The sequence below is a fragment of the Vitis vinifera genome, chromosome 12 (genome assembly GCF_030704535.1).
Source record: "Vitis vinifera cultivar Pinot Noir 40024 chromosome 12, ASM3070453v1".
Classification (NCBI taxonomy): domain Eukaryota; kingdom Viridiplantae; phylum Streptophyta; class Magnoliopsida; order Vitales; family Vitaceae; genus Vitis; species Vitis vinifera.
The window spans coordinates 8,440,449-8,453,371 of record NC_081816.1 but is presented as its reverse complement, the minus strand read 5'-3'; the positions used below and the strand labels follow the sequence as shown (position 1 = coordinate 8,453,371).

At 33.4% G+C, this 12,923-nt stretch overlaps 2 protein-coding genes across 2 annotated transcripts; one reads left to right on the top strand and one right to left on the bottom strand.

Moving 5' to 3' along the window:
• Window positions 1-975: 975 nt before the first annotated feature.
• On the bottom strand, window positions 976-2,469 carry LOC100249426 (anthocyanin 5-aromatic acyltransferase). The gene has a single exon (XM_002275877.3). The coding sequence runs from the start codon at window positions 2,458-2,460 to the stop codon at window positions 1,084-1,086; it is 1,377 nt and encodes a 458-aa protein (XP_002275913.1). The 5' UTR covers window positions 2,461-2,469; the 3' UTR covers window positions 976-1,083.
• A 2,624-nt stretch (window positions 2,470-5,093) lies between these two features.
• On the top strand, window positions 5,094-6,834 carry LOC104880912 (protein FAR1-RELATED SEQUENCE 5-like). The gene is made up of 2 exons (XM_010659097.1): window positions 5,094-6,752; window positions 6,811-6,834. The coding sequence occupies exons 1-2, from the start codon at window positions 5,094-5,096 to the stop codon at window positions 6,832-6,834; spliced, it is 1,683 nt and encodes a 560-aa protein (XP_010657399.1).
• Window positions 6,835-12,923: the final 6,089 nt, after the last annotated feature.

Genomic DNA, 12,923 nt, shown 5'->3' with positions numbered 1-12,923 from the left:
TAGCTACTCTAAATCAAATGAATAAATAAAAGGAAGAATTATGTTTTGGGGTGTGTGAAGTAAAATAGTTGGTACGAAGGCTATGAGTTATAAGGTATAAGACAAAGGAACTGAATAATTGGACACTTTTGTCTTTCCATTCATGGTCAGTTTGATTGGTTGTCATTGTTTAGTATACTATTGAAAAGTGGGTCTTCAATATCCTATAAAAACCTAAAAATAATTGATATGATAACTAAGAGGGGTTGTTGAAGAGCAAAGAGACCAAATCTTAGTTAATATAAGTAATTTTCAAGTCACAAACAAATGAAATTCACATAGATACATCATACATGATCACTTCAAAATAGCTATACTACTCCAACTTCACTTCAAAATAAGAAATCACTAGAGTCTTGTATTTACACATGATTTCAATGCTTATGACCTCATAGCTTTTGCCTAGCTAAGAATCAAAACCTTAAAAATACTGGGAAGGAATTGATGGGAAGACAATTTAATTAGTTATCATTTTTGAAAAATATTATTAAGATAAGGAAGTTGATGAAGCAAATTCAGACTGATTTATGAGCTTGAGCTTTGATAGATTGAAGCTCTTGGGCATGCGAAGTAAAAGAAGTGTCTAATACCTACATTATGGCATATTAAAAAACCTATAAATGTTAAAATTGATTTGTTGACATTGAGTTTAGGGTTTGCTGAAAATTGATTAGTGAAATATATTATAAATTGTTTGAAAACTTGAAAATTATCATTGGAAGTTATTTTAAATATTAATTTTTTTTTTTCATTCAATAAAATAACTTACCATTTTCTTCTTGTTTTATAGTAAAACAAGTCATGACCAAATGACAAAAACATAAGTGAAGGGTGGGTTGTAAATGTTGTCATAGTACTATAATAAAGCCATTGATTCTATATAAAGCAAATTAAATTCATTAATCTACTAAATGTTAGTCAAGAAGAAACAATTAATTAGGCAAAAACTTGTCTCAAATAGTGATGGAATTGAATGCAGCACTATTTTGTAAAATGACCAAAACAAATTTACTAGGAAACAAAGAAACACTTTAATTTCTTTTTCTAATCATAGACTTTGAGACCATTGGCAAAAATAGAGGCGAAAACATCCATCGTCATCTTAGGTAATGCCACCCCAACCTCAATATCTCCCATATTAGTTTTTCCTTCATGAAGCGAAATACTGTTTGTTTCATCTATCGATATCATTTCTCTCTTTTGTAATCGGCCGAAACCAAAATCTATATTGTAAACTGCAAACTTTGGTGATGCAGACGCCCCAAGGGTTCGCTCTTTGTTTAGAGATTCCAAATCTGACAACCATTTCTCTGCACCTCTCAGAACTCCTTCCTCATTTTGAAGCGTTTTTCCTAGAGCTTCTCCCATAGCATTGACCGCAGCAACAAAACCATCTTCATCATCTATTAGTTGTGTACTTTTGATGGCCACAAAACATGGTGCTAAGCAATTACCAAAATAGTTTTCAGGTAAAGGTGGGTTCAAACGGGCTCGACAATCTACTGGAAAAACAAAGTGTTGTAGTTCGTTCTCATCCACTTCGTCACTCGACCTCGCCCGAGCTTTGGCCACGCAAGCCCAAGTATAACTACACGCCACGGTTAAACTTGATACGTGGGGGAGTTTTGGGCATTGGACCATCACCCATCTTTTGAGTCGCTGAAGATGGGCTTGGCTTAATAAAAATGTGCCTAGGACGTTATTGGTAGGGAGCTGAGGTTGGTATCCTCCGAATTTTTTTTTCCCCATATGCTGCCAAAAAATTGAGCCTACCCCGTTCGAGTCTTTTACCATGGTTCTGTCATAGAATGGAAGGATTGCACCCTCTAAGGTCATGCTTTCTTCACCTAATTTATTAATAGAAGCCCATAGCCTTACAAACCGAATAAAGGTATTACCATCTGCAACAACATGGTTCGTAGTGAACCCAAAAGAAATGCCTGAGTTTGGAAAAAGAGTCACTTGAATAGCCACAAGAGGTGCTACTAAGGTGTCATTTGATACAGACACTGGTGGCATTTGGGGTATAAGAGGATGAAGTCGAGCAACATCTCGCTGGTGATTTGCAGTAAGATAAGAAAAATCATCACTAGACTCAACAAAGGTTAATGAAACTGAATCACCATCTGCGTAATGAATTTGAGGCTTTCCAAGATTTGGAGGAAATAGTAAATTCCCTGCAAAGGGATAAAAGTGTTTGAGAGTGAGGGACAGTGAGTGTTTGAGGGCAGGGATGGTGGTCTCTATGAAGTGAGTCTTAGGATGAGGATATTCATAAAAGAAGACGCTTTGAACCAAATGCTGATGTATCCATGGGATATCAAAGAAGGTGAGAGGAAGAGATTTCTCATCAACAGCAGTACTAGAAGGTGGAGAGACTCGACATTCTTCTAACACAGTCACCATCTCAGTTGAAGCCATATGACCAGATAATGTAGAATCATTCACATCCATTCTAGTCTATATATAGTATGAAGTTAGGCATCTATGGAATGGTAGATATAGTTCATCAATGGAATGGTAGATAAAGTTCATCTACCACAAGCAAGGACTTGCAAGTGGGGGTTTGGGATCCAACAAGACTGGACCAGCCTGTGGGTTCAGTATTCCACAGCAGTACGGAGAGACTGTCTCATGGCTTCCTGTGAAATGGTGAATGAGTTAGGGGTTGTTCTATGGTACCCACTCTTCATTTTGGGGGTACCTACCCACATTTGACCCAATAAAAATATGACATGTGTAAAGTACATATCATTAAAAAATTTATAAAAACTTATGGTAAAGATGACTTGTTGGTGAGAAATAATCACATGCATTTCATGTATATCTAAATATTATAATTTATTATTAAATATCAAATATAATTTGTTATTTAATGCATTACCTAACTCTATCTAAAAAAAGAAAATATTACCTACTACTCTTATACTCTCATTATTCATATATAAAAAAAAGGATAGTAATTTAATATGAAAATTAAATAATTTCAACTACCAAATTACAAAATATGTAAAATGTATTTTGATGAATCAAATTTCAAGATCAAGTTCAAAACTTTTTGAGAGAGAAAATTTAAAATTTGTATTATATGAAGAAGATGAAGGATTTCAAGTGATTACAAGTGTCAAAGGTAATATTTGATATTTTTTTATCCAAATATAATTGTTGTAGGAAGATATGTGATGTTAAATAACGATTTTAGAATTTTTTATAAGTTTATTATAAAATTTTGTTATCAAATTGTTATTAATATTTTTATATAATTTTTTTTTTGTTCATAGATTAAATTTGAAGATGAAGCTTTATATGTCTTGAAGGATGTCAAGTGATTACAAGTGTTAAAAGGTAACATTTGATTTATTTTTTTTCCATTTACATATAACTATTGTAGGTAGAAATGTCATGTTAAATGACATTTAAATATGTAATGATTTATAATATCTAGATTTTTTAATTTTTTTCTGAGTTTTTTTTAATCAAATTGAGAGCATTTAGTAATTTGTTATAAAATTGTCATCAAGGTACGAACTTTGTAAGAGAAGGTACGAACTTTGTAAGAGAGGGTACGAACTTTGTAAGAGAGGGTACGAACTTTCTAAGAGATGGTACGAACTTTCTAAGAGAGGGTACAGACTTTCTAAGACCGGGTACGAACTTTCTAAGACCGGGTACGAACTTTCTAAGAGGGGGTACAAACTTTCTAAGAGAGGGTACGAACTTTCTCAGAGAGGGTATGAACTTTCTAAGAGAGGGTACGAACTTTCTAAGAGAGGGTCCGAACTTTCTAAGAGAGGGACGAACTTTCTAAGAGAGGGTACGAACTTTCTAATGGAGAGTACGAACTTTCTAACAGATTCTAAGAGAGGGTACGAACTTTCTAATGGAGGGTACAAACTTTCTAAGAGGTGGTACGAACTTTCTAAGGGAGGGTACGAACTTTCTAAGGGAGGGTACGACCTTTCTAAGGGAGGGTACGACCTTTCTAAGGGAGGGTACGACCTTTCTAAGGGAGGGTACGAACTTTTTAAGAGTGTGTACGAACTTTCTAAGAGAGGGTACAAACTTTCTAAGAGGTGGTACGAACTTTATAAGAGAGGGTACAAACTTTCTAAGAGATGGTACGAACTTTCTAAGAGAGAGTACGAACTTTCTAAGGGAGGGTACGAACTTTCTAAGGGAGGGTACGAACTTTCTAAGCGTGGGTACGAACTTTCTAAGGGAGGGTACGAACTTTCTAAGGTTTCTAAGGGAGGGTACGAACTTTCTAAGGGAGGGTACGAACTTTCTAAGGGTGGGTACGAACTTTTCTAAGGGAGGGTACGAACTTTCTAAGGGTGGGTACGAACTTTCTAAGAGAGGGTACGAAATTTCTAAGAGAGGGTACGAACTTTCTAAGAGAGGGTACGAACTTTCTAAGAGAGGGTACGAACTTTCTAAGAGTGGGTATGAACTTTCTAAGACATGGTACGAACTTTCTAAAACAGGGTACGAACTTTCTAAGAGAGGGTACGAACTTTCTAAGATCGGGTACGAACTTTCTAAGAGGACACGAACTTTCTAAGGGAGGGTACGAACTTTCTAAGGGTGGGTACGAACTTTCTAAGTGAGGGTACGAACTTTCTAAGAGATGATACGAACTTTCTAAGAGAGGGTACGAAATTTCTAAGAGAGGGTACGAACTTTCCAAGAGAGGGTACGAACTTTCCAAGAGAGGGTACGAACTTTCCAAGAGTGGGTACGAACTTTCCAAGAGTGGGTAGGAACTTTCTAAGACAGGGTATGAACTTTCTAAGAGAGGGTACGAACTTTCTAAGAGAGGGTACGAACTTTCTAAGAGAGGGTACGAACTTTCTAAGAGAGGGTACGAACTTTCTAAGACTGGGTACGAAATTTCTAAGAGAGGGTACGAACTTTCTAAGAGTGGGTACGAACTTTCTAAGAGTGGGTACGAACTTTCTAAGAGAGGGTACGAACTTTCTAAGAATGGGTACGAACTAGATAATGTAATTTTCTAACTACTCTATCTTTTATATTTCAGTTTCTTCATAGATACGATGGACAAAGGCAAAGGAAAGGAATTTATCATTGATTTGAACGATGAAGACTTTGATTACCAATATGATAGCATTGTTAAAACTGAGTCTGATGAAGAGGCCATTCTAGTTTCGGACAAGATTTTTAATGATTTAACTGTTGAAGATGTATGGAAGATGGAGTTTAGCTCAGTAGAAGAGGCAGAAGAATTTTATAATTTATTTGCTAAAGTTACTGGATTCAGTGTTAGAAAGGATGATGTGAAACGAGATAAAAATCAAAATATAGTATCTCGTAAGTGGGTTTGTTCGAAAGAAGGATATCGACATAAAATGTGTTTAGAGAATGAAAATCGAAAACGAGAACCTAAGGCAGTAACTCTAGTTGGTTGTGAGGCAACATTTCGGATTGGGTTTAACAAACAAATGAACAAGTGGGTTGTGCAAGAGTTTATGGCTGATCATAATCATCCTTTGGTGGAACAAAAAAATGTCCAATTCCTTCGATCCCATAGGGTCATTAAAAATGCAGATAAAGCTCAATTGAATGCAATGCGAGGTGTTGGCATGGGAACTAGCCAAATTATGGATTACATGGTGCAACAATCAGGTGGATATAACAATGTTGGCTTCACAAAAAAAGATCTATATAACCATGTTGATGCTGATCCTAGAGTTCATCTAAGAGATGGTGATACAGAGGGTGCTTTGGCTTATTTGTGTGGAAAGTCTGAAATGGATCCATCATTTTATTACAAGTACAATGTAGATGAAGACAACCGTCTAGCAAACCTATTTTGGGCAGATTCTACTAGTAAATTGGATTACAGTTGTTTTGGAGATATGTTAGCATTTGATACAACTTATCAGACTAATGCTTATAAAAAACCGTTGGTCATACTAGTTGGCATTAACCATCACCATCAAACTATAGTGTTTGGATGTGCATTATTGGTAGATGAGAGTGTTAGCACTTATACTTGGGTCTTGGAGACTTTTTTGGATGCAATGAATAACAAGAAGCCTCTTTATGTTATTACTGATGGGGATAAAGCAATGCGTAAAGCCATTAAGAGGATATTTCCAGACTCTTGTCATCGATTATGTGCTTGGCATATTCAACGCAATGCATTCACTAATGTCCATGTCAAAGATTTTACTAATCATTTTTCTAAGTGCATGTTCATGGAAGGCACCGTTGAAGAATTTGAATGTGCATGGAATGACATGTTGGAAATGTTTAATCTTCATGGACATAAGTGGGTGATAGATATATATGCTAAGCATTCTAGATGGGCAAAGTCTTATTTAAGGGGGCATTTCTTTGCTGGTATGAAAAACACACAAAGGTGTGAGAGCATGAATGCATACTTGAATCGTTTCCTTAAAACTCGTTTGAAGCTGTTTGAGTTTGTCAAGCATTTTGATAGAGCACTCTCACGTATTCGTCATAATGAGGCAAAGACGGAGTTTGAGACACACCATTCTTCAACTGTTCTAACAACCAAACTCTATGTACTTGAGAAATATGCAGGGACTGTTTTCACAAGGCAATCTTTTCTAAAATTTAGGGATGAGATGAAGAATGCAGAATTGTTTTTCCCTGTCAGTACAGAAAATCATGGAGGTTATCGTGTCCATACTTTGACCAAGTTTAGAAGCCCTGAAAAGATTTGGAAAGTATGTTATGGTAATAGTGATCGGTCTATGAAATGTACTTGTATGATGTTTGAGTCAGTTGGTTTTCCATGTCCCCACATAATTGTTGTAATGAAGATAGAACACCTTGAAGAAATACCTAAGACTTGTATTATGAAAAGGTGGTCTAAGTTAGCAAAGGAAACGGTCTAAGTTCATCATGACAATGAAAGTCAAGGTGATGCGACTAACATCATACGATATGGTGCACTCAGCTCTATGTGCTCACGGATGTCTTATTTTGCATCTCAATCGGAAAAAGTTTTAAAGAGGCTAGATGTGAAATACAAAGACTCACTTTTCAAATGGAAGAACTTTGTAAAAATTCAGCGGAAGAAATTGAACGAGAAGATTTGAAAGCTACAAAACACCATGTTCGAGATCCTATCATTGTGAAGACGAAAGGTAATCCGGGTAACTTAAAAGACAAATTTAAGAAACCAAGACATTGTGGGAAATGTAAGAAAGTAGGACACACTGTTCGAAAATGCCCAGAGTTCGTCAACACTCACATGCATTTATCAACATTGAAGATTCAATTGAAGATATGGTATGTTCAAACACACATTCACTAAATTCATTAATTATTCACTTTATAGTTATTTTTATTTGGTTAAATTTGTTGAAATAAAAAATTGAATTCTTTATATTAATACAGGGGGACATGCCTTCATTACTAAATCACAACATGGAAGGTGGATCAAGACACGAGACAAATGAGTTTTCTCAAAATGTAAGTTTAACATTTTTTAAATAATTTTTATTATGATGTGAAAAATATTACTTATTAGAGTAATTGAAAAATTAAATCATTTACAGACAACACTTGGCACATTTCAGAATGGTCCAGAAACAAGCTTAAATATTCATAGCTCGGGTTACATCCACCAAATTACTTCACAAACCAAGTAAGAGTCATAGAATAACTTATATACACCACTTATCATATATCTATATATTGACAGAAGTTCCTAAACATTTAGTATTTAATCATATGGATTTTCTTTCAAAATATTATGTATAACTGTAAATATTTTCAATATAGGTCACCATGAACCACTTTACATCCGGAATTTCGGGAGCAAGTTCTACATATCATAACCAATGAGTTGTACTACAATGCAAAAAATTATGTAAAAAAAAAAAATCAACTCTTGATTGTATTCTATACTCTTCTTCTCTTTATTTTTGCATGATTCTGAACTTTATCTAATATTATAGCTTTCTCACTATTTTCATCATCAAGAAGTAATTCGATTGCCAATTTGTGTCTTATAGCTGTAGAGTCCCAATGGGAAGGGGTTGAACTTGAGTCCATGAAATCGGATCTTCGCATATGATTAATGACATGGACTCCACAATCCCACCTAACAAATAAAATGAGTAAACATTTATCTAGTTAGTACATAGAAATATTATCTTGAACACATTATATTTGAAGAAACAATTATACTTGCTTACCCATTGGCTTGCACCTCTACCCATGTAGGTCTTTCAATGGGAACACTTGATAAATTCTTTAGATGCCCATTGAGATTAAAAAAATGTGCACACTCTTCAACCTAATATTCATATCGTTATATCTTTTAGCAAAATAAAACATGCTATTTAACAACTAACATTAAAAAGTAATAAAATTCATTAAAATATAAGACATACCACAGTTCTCACAGATGAAGTTCGCATGTCATCCCTTTCTATTGATGGTAATGAATCCAATATATGAATATTATGTTGATGAAGATTTATAACACACAAATACCAATGATCTGGACATGTATCGTGCATCGGGATGTATATCTAAACAAAACACACATTTTAGCATTGATAATTATTTGCAACTATGATAGGAATACAACTTCAAATATGTACCTTATTGCAATCATTCGTTTCATCCATGTGTTTGATAATATGTGTGAACATCTTGGTAGCAGTTGCCAATTTTCTACCACCATGTAAGATTATTTGCTATGCAAAAAAAAAAAAAAAAAAAAAAAAAACATATATATATATATATATCACAATATTTATTAGGTTTATTTTTTTTCTTTAATAAGAAATATAATGGATGAACATACCGCAAATGTGGTGGGTAAGTAGCATCTAGTAGGCCGTATTCCTTTGAATTTGTTCTCAAAACTATTAAGTTTGCATGCAAATACATTTATGATCTAAAAATGAAACACAAAAAAGTTAACAATGTTAATTATGTAATAGAATTAATAAGAATTGGGTTTATCCTTGTATTACTCACCACATCGAGTAATTCTTGTCTAGGCCCTAAAGTCAAGAAGTCTGCTCGATTTGCATGCTCATATTGAAAATTAACAAGAAGTTCACTGCAAAATATAAGATATTTAATAAGTATAACTTTTAAAACATGACATACATAAAGTATAGTCAAAATAATAGGTTTACACACCTTTTGTCCAATGAAACATCAAACACATAAGCAACAACTAGAGACTCAAGTGTACTCAAGGAATGTGAATCCTCCACGTTTGGCAAAATGGACACGGGGATTATCTATATTGAAAACATCTCTAACTGACATTACTTATCGTTCACTATATTATTAAGTATTTAAAAAATACTACATCAATGAAGTAACATATTACCTCTAATACCTTTTGTGATCCAACAACTATGCTTGGGAATCTCTTAGGCTTTGACATCTTATTGGATTGATGAATGTAGGGTGACACCTTGAATTTACTAGGCTTGCGTTCCATTGTTGATCGTGTTTTCTTCAATTAACGTGGGAGCACCACCAATGAACTTAGTTGTTCTTCTTGTTTTTCAACATATGGAACATCAACATTAACCTATCATGTATTTGAACATTAGTATATATATATATACATATATATATATATATATATATATATATATATATATATATATATATATATGTATATGTATATATAGAACTTTGTAAAAAACTAGGTCTTCATAATATGCAAATACCTTTTCATCTTGACATTGATTGTTGACAATGGGAGAAACATGTAACTCCATGTCACCACATGAGTCATTCTCACTCAATCTCTCTTCTACGACAACATTGCTCATAGGAAAAAACAAACGTTTCAATTCCATATATTTTTCTTCAAATTCTCTAAAAGTTGATTCTTTACAACTTTCATCCATATCAGAAACATTTGTTTGTAGCACAAATTTTTTCAACTTCTCAAAAGCTTCCTCTATACCCATCAAACTTTTTTCTTCAACCTAGTAACAAATAAAAATTTCCAATATCATGAAAAATAAAGTTTGAGATGAATAAAGTAATGTATATAAATATAGTATAAAAAAGTACCTTATGCCCTTCTTCTTGTTGTTCATGAACTTTTGCATCTTGTTTATCACCATCTTCTACATTTCTCATATCATTATCTTTATGATCACTTGTTCTCTCATCTTTCTCAACCACCTTCATTTTTTCATCATTTTCATTTTCCGCACCATTATTTTGCTCCATATCCACACTTTGCCCAATTTTTATAATCCATATCGTGACCTATAATTTATCCATAAACTTTATTATAATTGCAACATCACATAGACAAATAAGCTTTTCAGTTAGTAAATGTATCTTACCTTTGGATCATCATAACCTCCAAGTGTTTTGATTTTACGTTTCATCCTAGAAACCTCATCATCTCCCCATTCATTTATACGAGGGCTATATGCATTAAAACGTAAGTTCATACCCTTCTTTGTGGAAATGTGGTCTAGGTAGAAAATCTGCAAGAAATAAATTCCAAAATAATTATAGAGTTGAATATATCACAAACTCTATTATTGTTAAAAATATCATAATATATCAACTTTGTTAAAAGTGCATTACCATTAGAAAAAATAAACATCTTAAAATCCCACTGCTTTGTTTCTTGGATTTAAAGTCATTTATGCCTCGTACAAGGAAGAAGAATACTATTTGAACCCAATTTATCTTCTTTATTGATGCGGTGTCTTGAAGGAGATGGAGGATGGAAGGCTTGACACTAACTTTCATCGTTGGACATAACAAGGCACCCAAAACAAATAATACAAAACGAATTTTAAATTCATCCCCACATTCCTTTTCTTGCCGTATTTGGTTTTCTAACATCAACAATGGCAATTTTCCCTTCCCATCACAATACATGTTGTATAAATCATTCCGTTTACTTGTGCATCTCTCTATATCTACCTCTACTCCCTTAGCCTTCAAGCCCAAAATTAACTCAACATCCATTGGGGATAATTTAATGGAAGTGTTATGCACACTTAATGTGCATGAAAGAGTGTCAAAATTCTCTACCAACCAATGACATAAACTATGATCAAGTTTAGTACATCGCAATCCTAAAATACCTCCAAACCCTATTTCTTGTATGACAGCCTTTTGATTAGGTTGCAAGTGTTGAAGTAGTTTATACACCCGATCAGGTGAACAACGCGTGTGAAGATACGACTAGAAGTCATAAATATACATAAGCATATATATTTTAAATTGAAAGAAAATATTATCATAATTTAAAAACATAAATTTCGAATTTCTTACCTTTGATGCATTTTTTGAGTTTCGACCATTTTGTTTTATATATTCATGAGGGCATTTTTTAGACTTCTCTAAGAACTCTTTTTTTTCTCCATTTGAAAGGGATTGCCACTTTTTCCCAATCTCTTTTCGCAACTGTAATATTAAATTAGTTAGTTATCATATAGATTATAAAAGTTGACTAAAAAACATATTATGCAAATATTCATTTCTTTTCTTACATCATGATTTATTATCAATTCCTTGTTATCTTCTTTTCTTGCGAGTACTTGTTCTTGACTGCAAAAAACATCACATAAAAATGATTATATTTTCAACATATGAATAAATATCCAAAATGAATTAACTATATATGTATATATATTCTTACAAATAATAAAGCCATGAACCCATAGGAAGTTTTGGGTTTGAAGGGGGATCATTATCCTCAAATGATTGTTTGCTCCTGTTTAAAACACAACATTATGAATGTAATTTACAACTAATTAAAACTATGTACTATATTCAAATAATTAAGTGACAAATATAAAATCTTACATATTTGGCTTTCTAAGTCAAGATGCAGTAAGACTGCTCAAAATAAGATAAACTCCTCTTATATTAAGCAACTGTGTAGCCTGCAACATAGTGAGCATACCGATAAGAATTAAGTTTTGAATTTGACAACAAGAATTAAGTTTAAAAAAAAGTCATTAGTGAGCATATGTCCAAATGTTTTAAGCTCTTTTATCATTCTTTTCATCTCCTTAAGATCTTGTTTCATTGTATGGTTTAGTCGTATTTTGTAATTTCCAAATTTCATTACAAGTCCTATAAGCTTCGTAGCTGAAAGTACACCATACTTTTCTTTTAACGCTTCCCACATTTCATGAGAATTTTGATATACCTCATACTCAATCATGAGATCATCTTGCATACAACTTAACAACGTTATGCGAGCTAAAGAATTTTTTTGTGAGAGAGGCCACATCAACAAGATAAATATACATGTCATGTCTGGCATATCAAATTATTTACATGTTATGTACAAAACATAAAAGAAAATGTAATAAATAGAAGGAAAACTAATCTTCTCCCTTGAAACTAAAAGAAACAATGTTAGGATTATACACAGTGTCTTCTATAACTCTAGAAGTTGTTTTCAATAACCATAACCCTCTAAGATTTTTATGCCTACTAGAATTTGAAAATCTTGCATTTCACAAGTTAGGAGAAATAGAAAGCATTTGTTGTTCGTCTGATGGCATTCTTCACGAAGCATGTTTCCCAGTGTTCCTTGAAAATAGCTACTAGGTCATCAAAAGAACTATTTGTGAAACCATGAGGCCCTTCTTGAATGGATTCCCATATATTTTCAAGAACTTTTTTCTCAGGTTCTGTTAATGACATTTGTAGAATATGCATTTTACGGTTTGACTCTAAGATATATTCCTCTTCGAAACGTTTGAACATATTAGCCACATGATCTACATGTTCATTTGTAGAATGGCTAGGGTCCCTCTTGTAGTTCAAGATTGTATTCAAACGCGGCAAGGTCCACTACCCCTTAGTACTTTCCTAGTTCTCCTCAATCGTACCATTTTGCACCTGACCAAAAGAAAATAATT